Source organism: Trametes versicolor (assembly GCF_000271585.1).
Source record: "Trametes versicolor FP-101664 SS1 unplaced genomic scaffold TRAVEscaffold_5, whole genome shotgun sequence".
NCBI classification, from domain to species: Eukaryota; Fungi; Basidiomycota; class Agaricomycetes; order Polyporales; family Polyporaceae; genus Trametes; species Trametes versicolor.
In genome coordinates, this window is record NW_007360325.1 from 1,766,036 (window position 1) to 1,782,463 (window position 16,428).

The 16,428-nt window shown below is 58.5% G+C and overlaps 4 protein-coding genes across 4 annotated transcripts; all 4 read right to left on the reverse strand.

The window, feature by feature from the left end:
• Nucleotides 1–653: 653 nt before the first annotated feature.
• TRAVEDRAFT_167065 (uncharacterized protein) lies at nt 654–7,729 on the reverse strand. Its single transcript, XM_008039692.1, has 29 exons — nt 7,435–7,729; nt 7,106–7,371; nt 6,544–7,056; nt 6,371–6,488; nt 5,977–6,315; nt 5,771–5,916; nt 5,287–5,718; nt 4,772–5,231; nt 4,598–4,717; nt 4,389–4,542; nt 4,056–4,333; nt 3,732–3,998; nt 3,568–3,676; nt 3,327–3,510; nt 2,385–3,263; nt 2,308–2,319; nt 2,168–2,245; nt 1,943–2,104; nt 1,856–1,886; nt 1,773–1,799; nt 1,618–1,721; nt 1,481–1,558; nt 1,345–1,375; nt 1,239–1,281; nt 1,170–1,189; nt 1,080–1,113; nt 964–1,026; nt 893–905; nt 654–827 (listed from the first exon to the last, which is right to left on the reverse strand). Exons 1-15 carry the CDS (start codon nt 7,639–7,641, stop codon nt 3,065–3,067), a joined length of 3,792 nt encoding a protein of 1,263 aa, XP_008037883.1. The 5' UTR covers nt 7,642–7,729; the 3' UTR covers nt 654–827; nt 893–905; nt 964–1,026; nt 1,080–1,113; nt 1,170–1,189; nt 1,239–1,281; nt 1,345–1,375; nt 1,481–1,558; nt 1,618–1,721; nt 1,773–1,799; nt 1,856–1,886; nt 1,943–2,104; nt 2,168–2,245; nt 2,308–2,319; nt 2,385–3,064.
• Nucleotides 7,730–7,964: 235 nt separating this feature from the next.
• TRAVEDRAFT_122509 (uncharacterized protein) lies at nt 7,965–8,729 on the reverse strand (the record flags this gene model as incomplete). The annotated part of the gene is made up of 4 exons (XM_008039693.1): nt 7,965–8,194; nt 8,250–8,291; nt 8,352–8,487; nt 8,544–8,729. The coding sequence occupies 4 exons, from the start codon at nt 8,727–8,729 to the stop codon at nt 7,965–7,967; spliced, it is 594 nt and encodes a 197-aa protein (XP_008037884.1).
• A 414-nt stretch (nt 8,730–9,143) lies between these two features.
• TRAVEDRAFT_71615 (uncharacterized protein) lies at nt 9,144–13,060 on the reverse strand. Its single transcript, XM_008039694.1, has 7 exons — nt 11,010–13,060; nt 10,787–10,957; nt 10,075–10,738; nt 9,864–10,011; nt 9,695–9,811; nt 9,523–9,636; nt 9,144–9,451 (listed from the first exon to the last, which is right to left on the reverse strand). Exons 1-7 carry the CDS (start codon nt 12,990–12,992, stop codon nt 9,325–9,327), a joined length of 3,324 nt encoding a protein of 1,107 aa, XP_008037885.1. The 5' UTR covers nt 12,993–13,060; the 3' UTR covers nt 9,144–9,324.
• Nucleotides 13,061–13,962: 902 nt separating this feature from the next.
• On the reverse strand, nt 13,963–16,310 carry TRAVEDRAFT_147685 (uncharacterized protein; the record flags this gene model as incomplete). Its single annotated transcript, XM_008039695.1, has 5 exons — nt 13,963–15,552; nt 15,612–15,736; nt 15,793–15,852; nt 15,907–16,154; nt 16,221–16,310. 5 exons carry the CDS (start codon nt 16,308–16,310, stop codon nt 14,249–14,251), a joined length of 1,827 nt encoding a protein of 608 aa, XP_008037886.1. The 3' UTR covers nt 13,963–14,248.
• Nucleotides 16,311–16,428: the final 118 nt, after the last annotated feature.

Below are 16,428 nucleotides of genomic sequence, written 5' to 3' on the forward strand. Positions count from 1 at the left end.
TGATTGTGGCGCCAACACGGACCCTCGAACGCTGGCAGTAGTTCAGCATCGCTTACGCGCCAACAGCTCAGCCTCAGCCACCAGCTGTCCGCGGTCACAAGTCCGAAGGCCGTTGATGGTGCGCTGGCCGTGCCCCGGAGAACCTGCCTTCCCAATCGGTACCTCCCCGCGGCCTTATAATTCTTTAGCCTTGGCGATCGATCTCGATCAGGGCCTTTCTAGGTCGTTGCTTTCAACCTGCGGGCACCCGGCTCTCCCCGCACGCAGCGCAGAAAAAATTCGGTGCTTCGCTTCTCTGCACAACCGCATGTGCGTTCTTTTGCGACGTCGTCTACGGGGACCCTTGATAGAACTCTCATGCAACACTTCAGCCAAGAAAGTGGACGTCGGTGGAGCAACCCGTCATCTGACGGACAGTGATAGGACTGTGCAGTGGATTCCACAAACTGCGCGGTGATGCGTTAGCGAGCGAACTCTAATATCGCGGGCGTTACCCCGCCCCCGGGCGGATCGATCACTGCATGGGGTCTCGCCCGAATGTGGTGGCAAGATGGAGGTCGTCGAGTATATCAGGGACCTGGGGTCGCAAAGTCTATTTAGAAGCCTGCCCCATTCGCCTGTGGCAGTCCGCGACGACCGTAACGCCTCCAACCGCACTCGACGCCTTTAAATGCCCCCGCATTCCCGGTCGTCTGCAGGACTTCGCCCCCAGAACCCCCACGCTGCAGGATCCCTCCGTCCGCCGGTCCTTAGTTGTACCTTACTGAATGGGGCAGCGCTATGACCCCGTCTGAATACGCTGCCTTCGTTAAGGATACTGATGAACTGTGAGTCGCGTGTCCCCCCTCCGAATTGTCCGGGGGCGTCTGATCTCTCATGTTTACCTTATCAGGAGAACTACCTTCGTGAGCCCCATTCGAGCTGTATATTGACGAAGCATATCATTGACATGGACGCATGCAGTATGTTGGCATCGCCAGCTTCACGGTGCTGATATGGGATCACATCGTGACTCTGGACGATGAGGTACGTTGTCCGCCATGAGTGGTAGCGTACCGGTGATCGAACCCCGTTTGCAGATCGAGTACATCTGGAAGCGCAAGAAGGGACTGCGTGCGTATCTATGGCTATCCGCGTGTATACCGTGCCCGCTGACCCCGCGCTACTAGTCATCTATCTGTTTTTCCTGGTATGCTTCTCGGACGTTACTATGGTATCCTATTCTGACACCCCAGTAGAACCGCTATTTGACCCCCCTCGGTTTCATCGTCAACTTGTTCGGTGAGTAGAGACGATTTTTAGTCGTACAATGTTCCTGTCAGTGACACAGACACCCTGTTTCAGCATATTTTTCACCCATATGGACTCCTGCAGTGAGTTACGCCTGCTCCGTAGTGTCTTCATCAGGCTGATCTTCCCGCGGTCTAAGATGTGGGTTCTGACGGTAGCGCGTCGCGGAAGAAAGTCTGACCACCCGCAGGTGTCAGCATTTTGTGCGGTACGAAGGCAGTATGACCGTCATTGGCATCAATACCACCGCCATCATGATGTTGCTTCGGTGAGTAGATTCAAGTCGGTTGAGACGAGCTTGACGCTGACGCCGAATTATATGTGCAGAATATACGCCATGTACGAGGGGAGGAGATGGGTAATCGCTTTCGTCACCGCTGTCTTCTTCGTCGAATTTGGAGTGAACGCATGGCTCATGACGCACGGCATTGGTACGAAAATACGAGCACTACGATGATCGCGCGCTCTAACCCTTTATGTAGCTGTCAGGCATACAGGAGGGATAACCGGTACGTATCATTCTCGAAACCCGTCGCCCATCCGGTCTAACCCGCGTCTGGCATAGCTTGTACCATGATCTTCGACCCCGACAAAGTGTACGTACTCGGTTGGCATCGGCGCTTGATGCTCGCATCACTCAACGAGGATACAGTAAAGGTCCAATCGCTTCCGCATCAGCGTGGCTCCCGCTCTTGTACGACACGATCGTCCTCATTTTCACCCTCAAGCGCACGTGGGGAGGCGTGAACCGGAGGAACCCCACTGCCGGACACATCCTGCGTATGCTGCTTAAGGAGGGCATCATGTACTATAGGTGCGTCGACCATCCAGCACCAGCACCGTCAGTTTCGGCGGGCTGACCATGTTCACTCCGCAGTGTCATCTTTACCATCACCCTCATCCTGACCTTGATGATCGTGTTCGCGCCCGATGGACTGAAAAATCTGACCGCACAGTACGTACACCATACACCACCTCCCAGAAACAGCTGTGCTAACCACATGGTGGCATCCGCAGAACTGAATACCTGTGAGCAGCCTCGGCACCTAGTGCGCCTCTGCGCTTCCGCCACAGCCTGACATTATCACCCATAGCATGACCGTCGCCATGATGTCGCGCATCACGCTCCACCTCAAGAAAGAGGCGCACGCGACCTGGGACTCGCTCGGGCTGTACAGCTCGGGTGACCCCATCCCGGTCTCCCCATCGTCTGGCCGCTACGCTGGTCTGCGCTTCGGGCGCGGGGCGGGCATGCGGGGCGGCGCATCGCGCGGCACGGCGGTACACGTTGCGATCCAGGAGTACTCGGTCACGCACGACGACCGCGGCGATGAGATCGGGCTGCCCGCGCCGACGCATGTGCACCACTCGAGTTCGTCGAAGCCAGGGCGCGAACCGCATGCGGAGTGGCACGAGCTGGGCCCGGTGCGCGTGAAGATACCGGGGGATGGGGGGAGGAGCCGCGCGTTCTAGCGCGGCGTTTACCGGTTGTTTTTGGTGGTGGATGACGCCGAACACTCTTTTACTTTAGTTTACTACTATACCACGACCTAAGGGGGACGAGTGTTGAGGCCTTGATGATTGTTGTGTGTGATTCAATAGTGTAGTATTACGGCTATCTATACGATATGTACGCGAAGCTACACACTCTGCTAATGGAAACTATATGCTCGTTTCCGTGCAGCGGTGCACGTCGTGATGCATCGTACAAACACTAATAATACATTCCAGCAGAGCTCCCTGGTGTTACAACAATCTTTACTACGGTCTACTATCAATGGAAGCTTTGTATCTGGACCAGCACGTTCTTGACGGTGTCGATGGGTAGTGTGATACGCTCCGCCTCGACATCGCCCACCAACAGCTGCTCCGGGTGCGCGTGCGACAGGAAGGTCTCCAAGAAGTCACCGTCCAAGAAGCCGTACGAGGCCTCTGCGTCGGTGTGCCCACGCGGAGTTGCAGGGGCCCGACGTCTATGTCCGGATACATCAGTACAAAAGCCTAGCACGGCTGGAGGGCTGGGAAACAGTACATACTTCGTGTGATTGACGCCCCCGGGGCCGATGAGAGACTTGGCCATGTTGCGCTGCAGCGCAGTCATGTGCAGCGACATCGTGTCGTTCATGTCCAGGATGGCGCCGATGCGACCTGTGGAGGTGAAGAACACATGACCCGCTTTGACGGCCTGGTCTTGCGAGACGTCGGCGGATGATAGCGCTCCTGGACGTGGGCGTGGTCAGTCGCGAATGTGTACACGCACGAAGGGCGGCGGCGGACCTTTGATCAGCTTGTTAACGACATCGTCGATGTGATAGACGCCGTTTTTCTCAAGACCGTTCCGTTGCGGGCCTCTTTGCAGCGCGAACGAGAACAAGTTGCAGTCACTCTGCAGACCAGCTATATCAGACCCCCGAACTCGGTATAAAACCAGGAAGACTCACGTTAGCACCTATCACACCGCCATTCCCTGTGCTCTCGATCGCAACAGGCCACAGCGGCGCGTAGTCGCGCGCGACGCTCTCGAGTTTCGTCGCATCGTCCGCTACACGCAGCACGGACACGGAGCTGATCGCGTCGCCGACGAGGAGGAACTGCCCGTCCCACACGAGGCTCGTCACGAAGTGGTTGTGGTTCCATTCCGCGGCTTTGTCGAGCACGCGGTCGAAGCCCTCCCCGAGGTTACCTTCCCGGATCTTGTAAAGCAGCACCTTCATGACGACGGTTTAGCAGCATGCAGACTGGGAGTGGGGCAGGAATGGTCATACCGATGTGTTGATGGCGGCTGCGATCACGCCCTCCGAGACGTGTTGGAGAGCATACACGCAACCTCGGACTTTGTGCGACGCGACGGTGGTCAGTGAACGCACGCCGTTTTCCGATGAGAGTGAGAAGAGCAAGATTCGTCCGTTGGAGGGCTCGCGCTCCTCCGGCCGAATAACTGCCGTTCCCAAACAGAAGGCCGGGCTTGACGCTGAGCCCTCCCCGGGCAGGGCGAGCACTGATGCAGGCTCTTCGTCGGGATCGCATTGGAAGTGGTGTAGCTCTGTGGCGAAGACATTTCAGTACTATAATCAGAAATCACCCTGGGGCAAACGTACGTTGGAACGAGTGCGCATCGAGTAGCTTGAACGAGCCGGTGATATCCTCGTTATCGCCCACCCGTCCTGGTGCCGTACGCGCGCATGCCACCCCAAATACCTGCTGTCCTGCATGGTATGCCATCTTCCTGGGATTGTCCATCCCGAGCGGAATCTAAGAGCAAACAGTGAAAATGTGAGGGACTGCCATCTCGAGGGGGAACGCGTACCGTTCGGATCTGCATCTTGTCTACACCCCGCACATTTCCGATAAGCAGCGCCGATGATGTAGCAATGGCCAAGCACGACGGGAATGCTGCAGTATTCAGCGTAGCCCCCCTCGCCATGTACTGTAAGGCCAACTTAAGTGGTGCTACAGCAGGTACGAACGCAGCAAACTGTACCTTGACCCCAACCGGCGACGGCCTGATTCGTTGCCTATCCCAGTATAGCACATTGGAACGCGCGCCACCGGCAAGCACGACCGTCCTCCCGTCCACTGCGCACAACGACAAGCTTGCCGGCGCGTTCCCCAGCGAACTCGCCTTGCTGTCGTGCAGTTCCCCATCGCGCAGCGCGAACGTCATCACGTTCCCGTCTGCTAGCCCCGCGAGCAGGTGCGGTCGGAAGTCTGCGTCCTTCGGCCGCGCCCCAGCGCCGAAGTTGTGCAGGAGGATGGAGCGCGGAAGGGTGGGCAGGGACACTTCGCAGATGGGCCCGAGGTATGAGGCGGGCGAGTCGAGCGAGAGGACGGCGATCTTGTTGGAGGACCAGAAGGAGACGGCGATGTGCGTGGCGTAGTTCTTGGTAGGGTCGAACGGCGTGCAGGAGATCGCGCAGATCTCGTCCGGGAAGTCGCGTGTCCTGTGGAGTAGCGTCAGCGACATGCGTCTTTGGGAAATGCGGGTGGGTTACGCACTTCACCACCTGAAGCGCGTCGTTCGCGCCGAGATTGAGCAACGCGAGCCGGCCGCCGCTGAGACCCACTACAAATTGACTGGGGCTCATCGCAGCGGCCACGATGTCTCTGCCAGCCATACTTGCGTCTCCCGACTTCTTCGGATACCAGCCCGCGCCGAATGGAGTGAAGCCATTGAGCGTAGGGTCATACTCGACGAGGCGCACGCCCTCGCTAGTGATCTGTGCTACCAGCGGGGAGTCTACGTATGAGGATGTCGTCCGGCCTCCGCTCGTGGTGGTCTGCCGTCGAGGTACGTTGCCTATAGCGTAGGTAGGCACATGTGTAGCAAAGCCCGCAACGGAGGGTTCGACGTGAGTGATCGTGTCCTGCCCCGCGAAGGACAGCACGAGCGTCTCGCGCGAGGTAGACACGACAAGGTGCGTGTGTGTGCTGCAAGTCATCGTCAGTAGGGACTTGCCTTGATACTAGTAGACGTTCTTACGCGTCATTGAAGCGGGGCCGTACCGGCCATATGTCAGTGATGCCAGGAAGCCCGTCCAGTTTGGCTTGTTCCTGGAAGTCTGCCTCTGTGCGTATCACGCGTAACGAGCCCGTGTTTCGAGCGCCAGAGGCAGTGATGACCTGAGGCTGCAGTAATGGTTGTCAATCGTGTCTCGTATTGACAGGCAGAAAACGTCGTAGTCCTACCTGGCCGCTCCCGTCTATGTCGGCAAGGACGGCGTCCATGATCGGGGCGACATTGTCGTGAGTCTGCAGCACTTCGAGATACGTCCCCTTGGTTTGGATCACCCGGCCTTCCCGGACAAGGCCGTCGTCTAGATCCATCGAGCGTCCTTTGCCTTTGCTAGGAGAAGACGCGAGTGCAGAGGGCGATACTGTCGACACGCCCTTGGGGATAGGTAACGTATCGACGCTTGCGTTCGCAATCGGAGCGGGGTGTATGCGCAGCTGCTGCGAGTCGCCAAAGTGGGAACCTACGTAGAGGACTTGGGAAGAGAGGTATGTTAGACTGGTCGCAGGAGACGTCTAAATTGGCCAATTCAGTATATCCACAATCAGGGGTGAGGATCCAGCAGCGTACCTCTCCGAGAGGAAGCAGTGTGAAGGCGACAGCGTCATTGTTGAAGGCTAGCATTGCAAGACGACCGAAAGCGTCGCCCAGCAAAACCCGTCTACATCTTGCGTCTACGGCAGACCATCTGGGTCATTGTTAGACTAAAGCACGCGTACTCGCACACCAGCTCCGCTACTTACGCCGTGATAGCGTTCCAAGGCCACTTGACTGTCGCCCTGGCCTTGATCTTCCGCGTCTCACGCTCCTTCTCTTTCTCCTTCGCTTTCGCGACTTCGGCTTGTACGGTACTCGAGAGACGCTTGCCCAATCGGCGCTGTTTCTCCTTGCGCGTGTCCTGCTGATCCTGCGAAGCGTTCTCGAAGAACATCACCTTCCTCCCACCGAGTACGAGCACCCCGCCGCGATGCGCGGGACCGGTCTCGTCTTCGTCATCCTCTTCCGATCCTGTGGAGTGTGAGGGTATGGGAACAAGAAGCGGCGCAGGGTCAAGAGACGGGAATGTGCGTTCAGAGAGCAGAGTAGTTATTAGCAGGTTCGAGTGCGCTGCCGAGAGTTCGAGATCCTCAAGTAAGACGTCCCGAGAGAGAAGCTGAATCTGCCGCTTGTGGTTCAGATGTAGCAGGGCCAGGGTAAACCGATCTTCGTCGTCAGTATACAGGAACGTGAACGCCAGCAGGTTGATCTCAGGCAGTCTGAACGGATGTAAGCCTACAGTCTCGCATGTGGAATCAAGATACGCACGAGACGTCGAAGGCTTGGCCCAGCTCGCCATCCTCTATTCGCACAACCTTTAGTTTCCCAGCATAACAACTCGCTATCACGACTTGTCCGGTCGGATCGACCTGGAAGTCGGTCACGAACTCGGCCGGGCGCGCAGCTTGGTCCATGAGCGAATGCGAGGTCCCCGACGTAAGTGCTGCAACGCCGCCCTCGGTGCTGTACGTCATGAGCACCAGCTTGGCGTCGGGGAGGTCTGTCATGACCAGCAGATTCGACTGCCCTTGTGTCTGATCTCGCAGGAGGTGCATGAGTACCCACGAAGACCTAACAGAGAACAGCGAATCGCGTACCCTTGCCGGGACGGCCTGCAGTCCTACAATCCTCCCCCACATATCCGTTGTACATTCCAGCTTCAGGCCACCAGGCTGGAGGGAATAGACTTCGATGCGGTTGGTCTTCGCGACGACGAGGTGCTCGAGCGCGGTATCGGGCGTTAGAAAACATTTGAGGGACCGCGATACGGAGGACGAGGGGTGGAATGTGCCGACGACCCTCATAGCGGCTATACCAGCTCAGTTCGACAAAGATGCAGGCACCCGAGGACACAGAACGAGAAAGCAGGAGAGCAGACGACCGGGGCGTGCTGAGTGAGCCCGCAACTAACCGTGGACGTCACTTCACATATACATAGCAGGCGCCCGGCCCGGACGATATAAGGCTAACTCCGAAGTCCCTCGATGCCGATCGGGATCTCGAGGGAGTTGAGGACGATGAATATATGCGAGGGCTGCACAAATACATTGTAGTAGGTATACAAAGGTAAGGCAAGGGCTTCGAGGTAGTGAAACGAGGAAACCAGAATCACAGCAGCAAGGGGAGATCATGAAGGCTCCGACTCCGCGGGACCCATCGACAGCGTCCCGTCCTCGTTCGTGACGATATTCATCCTCAAAGGGACGTCCTCTTCGTCTGTGCCTTCACCATCGTCTCTGGTGGGTTTAGAGACGAATTGGTCGAGCATCGTGGGTCCATGTGTCCCCTTCTCCTTCTCTTGCAGAGCCTTCGGTTTTCGTTTGGCCGGGGCCTCCAGCGACGACCAAGGAAATAGCTCTGCGCAGAGCGCGTCAGCCGGTAGTATTGACGCGGATGCAGAAGGGGTACGCACCTTCGAGAAACGCGAACTCTTCTGCCCTCCTCACCGTGGTAACTAGAAAACACGCCATTCAACCACATGCCATCGGATGAACGGCAAGGGCACATAACGCACTAACATCCTTCCCCTGCACCGTCGCGCGCCCCTCCCTCCCCGCACTCCGCTGAATCGCCTCCGTAAACCGCGCGACGAAGTCCTCCGTCGCCAGCGAGATGAGAAACGCAGCCTCGCGCTGTACCATGCACAGATCCTGCACCCGTTTCCCCAGGTCAGCGCCCGTCCCCATATGGCACTAGGGACACGCACCTTGTCCGCCTTCAGAATCTTCTGCACCCTGGAGAAGGGCAGCACCGACTTCCCCGGTTCTCGCGTGATGAGTGTCTCGGGGGCTTTCGCTTTCTTTGCTTTCGCTGGTGCAGCTTCTGCGCGTTTCTCTGCCAATGCGACCTCGGGCACCTCTGCAGCCTCCTGGGCCGGCTCTTCCGTGTCCATTGTTTCTAAAAGGGTGTCTTCAACTGCAGGTGTGGCTGGTCGAGACATGTCGAGGATAGGAGTGAGCCAAGGGCGAGAAGATCAAGGACGGGTGAAAGGCAAGACGCGTCCGATCCCAGCGCGTCAAACGCGCTACGTCACGCGTTCTGTCACCACATACGGTCACGCCTGCAGGGGAGGAGGGAGCTCTGGCGACCTGGATGCGTCAGCTTCTGTGCAAGTACGTCGGTGGGGCTACTTCGCTAAACGACCCTAATCGCACCAGGGGATCGTTCATAAAATCCGATACATTGCGACATGTAGCTACGCGAAACTGATGTACGGTGCACGATCCGAGTCCATTCGCCATGGCAGGAGAGATTGAGTACTATGGGGCGAGAAATCCAGACATCGGGGTTGTAATGATAGCGAGAAGAAAGACTGGGGACGGTCGTAGTAGTCATAGAAGGGGAGGTGGGTTGGGGATTACAGTCAGAACGAGAGACGACAAGAATCGCGTGGGGAAAAGAGGTGGAGGTAAGAAGTCATGCTGCAAGGTATGTACTACCCGTCCGTGAGCATGCTACTTCGTGGTATCAAGAATGTGGGGGCGCATTCAGTGGGTGGTGAAGAGGGAGACGGCGCCAGTGAACGCCTGCTGCAGCGGGCGGAGGAAGACTTCGATCTCGTCCTCGTCGGCGCGGTTCGGCGCGTAGTAGAAGCCCGACACGAGCACCACGTAGCTACGTAAACAAGTAAACGCGTCGTCAGTATCATCGCACACGCAAATCAGTATGGGAAGGAGAATGCGCACCTGAGGATGAGGATGCTGCCGCGGTGGTAGTTGCTCTTGGCCTCGATGTACGTGTACGTCATGAGGAAGACGGAGAGGATGATCGCGACGATGTCCCAGCGGGGGAAGATTAGCCTGGATGCGTAGTCGTGCTGTCAGCTGGGGAAACTTGGGAGTGATAGAAGGGACGTACGTGAACGTCTCGGCAACGGAGCCCATCCGCTCTGGGGCGTACCAGGCCGAGAAGGCGACCATCGCGGGAATCTGCAGCAGACACACTTGGAGCGCGTATGCAGAGCCGATTTCCATACTGCATACACGAGTCAATTCAGACTCGATGCGGTGCGGAGATAAAGACATACCTGAGCGCGATGTTGCCGTTCAGGGCAAACGAGATGGCGTTCATGAACTCAGTGGTGTTCGGGACGAGGGCGAACAGGGTGACACCGAGGAACTTCTCGTCGATGCCGGATCCTTCCAACACAACGTCGACGACGTCAACGAGGACCTCTGTGGTTCCAGACGGCGCGTCAGTACATCGCATATACACATCATGCATCAGGGAGAACGAACCAGCAATGATCGCATACAGCGCCGTGCACGCAAGCAACACGCTCGCACTCGTCGTCCTGCTCCACGACGGCGCGTCGTGTCCGCCATGTCCACCGCCGTCGTCCATCTCATGGCCCGAAGCACGCGCCCTCGCAGGCGACCGCGCCTGCTGGTGCCGCAACGCGCTGACGGTCGCAACCGCGACCGCACGCGTGAACTCGTCTGTCGTGATGTTGCCCGGGAGGTGCGACGGCTGGATGCCTGTGTCCTTCATCGCGTGGTCGACGCTCTCCATGATCGGCGAGAAGCCCTGCGTGTTGATCACCGGGGGGACCGCGTACGAGATGCGGCGCTGCATCCCCGGCTGCGCGAGGGGCGTGGGGACAGACGGATGCACGGCGGACGACGGGGTTGGGGGCGCATCGGGGGCGTGCTCGACGACGCGCGGGACGGGGGTTTCGCTGCGCGAGGGCGCACCGCTCTCGGTGTGCTGCGTGATGATGCTCGGCTTGCGGTGCAGGCTGCCCTTGCTCTGGCCGGGGATGAGCCGGTGGTAGATAGACATCCGCGATTGTCCGGGGAGCGGGGCGCCATTGATCTCCATCGGGTGCAGGAGTTGCTGGGGGTTCTGCCAGATTTGGCTCGCGTGCGTGCGCAGGGAGAACCAAAGACCGATCAGGTACGACTAAAGTGGTGTCAGTATAAGGGCAGAATGTCAAAGAATACTACTTACAAACAACAGGATGAATGCACACAGGTACATCATGCTCTTGACGGTTGACTGATAGAAAGGATCGTCGACGGGGTCAGGATGCTTGTAGTAGCAATGCTGGCAGATCCAAGGTCTAGTCAGAGACGACGAGCCATCCAAGTCGTCGGGGCATCCATCGCAGATGAGTTCGAACTGTGTCCAAATGATGAGCATCATGCAAATCCAGCGTGGACAAGCTACTCACGCTTCCGTAAGTCTGGTAGAAGAGTGTAGGCGCAATGGTGCCAATGAAGGCCATGATCAGCAGCATACTGGTGACTCCCGCGCTCTTCGCGTTGAACTTGTACTCCTTCTTCCGCAACGCGCCGCTGACCATACTCATGCCCGGCATCAGCAACACACCCGCGAGCAGACTGCCCACGATGGAGCCCTCGACAAGGTGGCCCTTGCCCTGGGTCAGCGCGATACCGTAGAGGATGATTTCAATGATGGAACCGAACGTCGCGTTGATCACTGCACCCATGCCGATCGAGGATTGAGCGGATATGGAGGCCACGGCCATGCCAATGAAGTACGAGAGCGGGATGACGCTCGCAAGGGCCATGACGAATATGAGCGGGCGCGACGTAATGAAAGCGAGAAACGCGGGGATGTGGTGGCCTGCGTGCTCTCGACGTTCTACCATTGGCAAGAGCACCATGCCGTCTAGGATTACGAAGAAGACGATCGGAAGCAAGTTGACGAAGATGATGTTGACACCCCCGACGGTGTACTTGTAGTACTTCCATCCCCAAGCGCGGTACGTGCAAAGAAGTACGGTGGATGTAGGCGACCCGGAAGGAGCAGCCTGACCCGCTGAGAGCCTCGCGTGTTTGAACGCAACCGGAGGCTCCGGCTGCTCTTCACCTTCCTCGCCCTCTTCAACTTCTCCGCTCGGGCTTGGAACCGCAACAACTGGAGCTGCGCAGAACCGGATAGAGGTGGGATGCTCAAAGAGATGCTTGATGAGGGCCCAGTTGAGTCTAGCCATGGGGATAGTGAAGATGAGGAACCAGCATATGAGAGATACCACAAGCATAAGAGGAGCGATGATAGAGGCAAAGGCAAGCCAGAAGCAAACTTTGCCAAGCCAGTCGGCCGTCTGGTTTTCCTTCGACATACCGATGGAGTATAGCGTCGAGGAAGAGGCTGTTGCGCCGTATGACTTCGCGGGCGCCGGAGCTGTTGGGTGACCATTCGCGTTCGCACCTCCAATTAATGGTGTGGTCGCGCTGGCGGGGTTTGGGACGCTCAACCAGGATACAGTGCTACCCTCCTGAGGGATGGCGGTCCGGGGTGTGATCGTCGAGTACGCAGATGGGGAGACGGGGGCAGTAGATGAGCCCGCACCGTTCTCGTCCACACCGTAGTCCCTGACCTCGGGCGAGTGATTGCCTTGTTCTTCGTCATCTGAGAGCGCGCCGAGTTCGCCCTCGACGTACTTGCCGAACGGCCATGCGATATACCACCCCAGGCCAAACACGAGGGTGGAATATAGCCGCCCACCCTTGGGAATGAAGAACAGCACCGCCGAGACGATAAAGCAGACAACGGCCAGCCACCACCCGAACGCCACTAACCAGAAGATGTTGCCTGGGAGGAGATGACGCTCGGCCTGCGCAGACGGGACTGAGTGTAGCGCTTGGTCGGCATAACGCGTCACTGAGCGGGACTTCTTGTAGAGCGCGGGCTTCCATATGGGCAGACCGAACGGATGTTCGACGTTGATGAGTGACTGACGGTCCCTTAGCGTAATGGGGTCCTCTTCTCGAACAGACCCCTCGTCGTCGTTCTCGCCGTCCCCTTCCCCACCTGCTGGAGGAGTGTCGCCTGAGTCTTCATTATCCTCACCCTCACCCTCTTCTTCATCGTCCTCCTGTAGATCCTTGGCGGTAGCTCGGGAAGCGACACTCGTACTCCTCGTCACCCGCCGTCGTGTGGAGCTCGTGATCGATACGTTCCTGCCCGTGTTAGCCGTGTGCACGCGACGCGGGGTCGGTGAAGATGGACGCTGGGTGAAGTACGACGTGCCCTGGAGGTGGTGCACTGGGGTCTCCGGGATGGACCAATGGGAGCTATGGCTCACGCTGCGATAGAGCGGGCCGCGGACGCCCGTAGGGGTCGAGCCTGGTGTCGAGGACCCGGTGTCGTCCTGCTCGGGCTCCTCGTAGTGCGCGCCGCTAGACATCGTGGGCAGTCTGCCGGATGGGTGCGAGGAGGAGACGTAAAAATCTGAGCCAGCAGACGGGGAGTGGCAGAAGGAGGGCAAGTTGCTACGCGCCCTGCGTGTCGCGACTCGCCCAGACGTCACCGGCACGCGCTGCCGCCCGGCGCCAATCGGGTGTCCAGATGCGGGGGCAGATCTCCTGCGGCAGCCTAACAGAGCTCGACCATTTCCGCTACTTTGCCTCCCTTAGCATGCTCCATAAATCATACGAGCCGTCGGAGCTTTCATTGGTTTCACTCCCGGGGGTGTTACTGAAAACTGCGCAGAGCAATACTATGCACAGTCGCCAAGGAGTTTCGTCTCCAGTGCGTACTCCATTATTTAGTAAGACTCGAAATTGTTGACACGAAGCTCGGAGAGCATCATGTATTGGCACCAGTCAGTTCGATAGGCTTATACGGAACCGAATGGAAATAGAAGGGTACCAAACCCGCCGACAACGCCCCGTGGCTGAAGACATTGAGAGAGTCGACCCCGGGCTCTTCGATAGGTCCGCTGGTGAGCGGCGAGTTCGAAATCTTCCCATGTTTCCGCTTGTGGGTGGACGGCACACGGTGGCGTGTGCATCTAGCAGCGCGATTGGTGCAATGTGGGCTTGTCGCGGACAATAGCTAATGATGTTCCCTAGGTAAACGTACCGATGAGCATGCACCAGCTGCAGGGACGATAGCGCTCTACTGCCAGCTGCTGCCGCGCTCGTAGCGCACGACTTCGTCGCCTAGTACTCGCCGTATACACACTAGAACTTAATGTCTCCCGTAAGCAGACAATAAATGTGACAACACGCCCTCACGACATACATTCTGACAACCTCCTCCCCATTAGGTCGAGCTCTACGTTGGATGAGGGGACTCGCGCGTGCCCGCGTTCGAAGTCACCATGTCCATCCAGAGTTCCTCAGCATTACCGACAAAGACAGTCTTGGATATTTGTTCGGACAGCTTCGCAACTTATTAGAGTATGATGCGGTGTAAGCTAGGTACATTACATCCATTAGTGCATGATGGTATAGTGCGTAAGCCAGGTGGTATCGACGTGAATGGACTCGTAAAGGTGAACGACAGGACAGCAGCAACGAAAACGCGCCGTTATGTGGGTGTATCGTGCAACAACAGCAGCAGCGGTGAAGGAGCATAAACGAACGGCGGGGTGCAGGGAGGGAGGATCTATATCGCGAGGGGGATCTATCAAAACACACCACGGCCAGGGGATGCGCCTTACTTGCGCAACACCTTCTCGCGCAGCTCCGCGCCCTTCAGCCGCGCCCGCAGGTACTCCAGCCGGCTCTCGTACCGCGCAGTCACCTCCCCGCGCCGCCGCCGAATGTCCGCCAGCTCGGCCTCCATGCTCACCAGCTCGTCGTCGTCCACCTGCGCCGGACCCGCCCGTCGCCCACCCGTGCCCGTAGACCCTGCGTCGGAGCGCGCCGCGGGGGATATTGGGCTGTGTACACTGGACGAGTCTGCCCACCGCGAGTCGCGCTTCGAGCCTGCGCTCCGGATCGGCGCCGACCGTAACGGTTTCCCTTCGGCCTCCTCCACGGTCTCCAGGGGCAAATGACCTGTACTGCGCGCCAGGTTGACGCTCGAGCTGCTCGCGCCAAGGCCAAGGTGGCCCAGAAGGTTGGGGTTCGGGAGCGACGGCGCAGTCCTGCCCCGCGAGGATACAGAGGAGATAGAGCCCTTGCGCAGGAGCGCGTGCTGCTGCGAGACCAGGGTCCCGACAGAGTTAACAGTCCGTATCTTCCCCCCGACCGAAGGCGCGCGCTTCGCCGACATCGTGGTCCGCCCGGAGCCGTTCGATTTATACGAGATCGCGTCCGCGTCCTTGGCAGCCCGTATGGATCGCTTGTCGCTCCCTGGCCAGTTCGGGTCGGAGAGCGGGCCGTGCGAAGGAAGCGGCGGTATCACCGGGGGTTTGCGCTGCCGTCGCGTTAAGGTCGAGAGCTCTAGCCCGTTAAAGGCGTCGAGCAGACGCCGCCCTTCGGCTTCCACCAGCTCTAATTGATGTCGAATGTCCTGCACGGACTCGACCGTGTCGTCGTCGGGTATTTCGCTCGTGCCGATGGGGGTATATGCGGGCTCCGCGGCCTTGGGCACGCCGTGGAACGCGGATGGCGGGGCGGTTCTACTGCCGGATCGTGTTCTTGTGCGAGCCGCAGCGCGGGGCCCAGGATCGGTTGCGCTGAAGGTGTGGTTGCTGATGACCCTGCGGCTCGTGCTCTGCGAAACGCGGGATGATGTGGATCCATTGGTCTGCAGCGACATCTCACTGGCTTGCTTCGAGAGCCGCCGGGGAAGGGTAGTGCGCTCCGCGGGAGTGGAAGCCATAGAGTATACACTCATGCCGTCGCCGCCGTTCGCGTCCACGGGCATGGAGACAATTCGGCGGCTGGTAGCGCGGCGCAGGAGACCGGTCACGGTAGAAGTGAATGAACGCTTGGACTGCACGGAAGGGGAACGAAGGGAAGGCGACTGAACGTGGAAATTGGAAGATGGACGGCGCTGGTGCGACATGGAGTCTTCATTTCCCATAGATGAATGAATGGGGCATCCAGGGAGCGGGGAGCGGGAGACGTACTTCGTGGCTCAGCAGATGATCCCGCTGGCTTGGACATGGGTACAAGGGGCGCCTCGACGGGTACGGCGGACCCACTGGCGAAGCGTTCGAAGAGATTTTGGCGGAGTAGGCGGTACTCATCGTCGCTACTCCGACCCCCGACGATCAGCAGACGCTCTAGGAGAGATATGATGGCACGCACCTGAGCAAGCCCTCCGAGTTGGCCGTAGCAAGTTCGTTCAGTCGTTGGGCTAGTGTTACCCTACGGGACATATCTGTCAAGAGGCAGGAGCTAGCGGGACCAGGGGGCACTCACGTAATGACATCCGTCGACGAGCGAGAGCCCGACATATCGCTAACATTCCCGGCACGACGCGGAGAGACGGTGGAAGAGCCAGTCCAATTTCTCGATGTGGAGGTGCTGGTGCGAGGACCACGGAGGGAGCCAACTACGGAGCGTTTGTCGGCCTTGTTGGTGGCAAAAGAGGCGGTGGAAGTGGCGTTGGCGGGGGCAGTATAAAACGAGGGCTCTGCCTCCCGCTCTTTGCCCTTGGGCTTGCCATACTGAATGGGGGCGCGTGTGAGGGCTGTCTGCCTGCCTGCATGGATGAATGATGCGAGCTGACGTACGAATCTGGAGCGGATAACGCGGACGACGGCGGGGTCTTTGTGGATTGTGTTTTCGACTTCTTCTGACCGCCGAGCAGAGAAAAACCCCATCACTTCATGCTGGTGTTGCACGAACCGTCCGCGCCCTGCTCGCCGTTGGACGAGCACGCGCGTCACGCGGTGTCACAAAGCATCACGCGTGACTCGCCGACTTCTCCTTTTCTGGGCT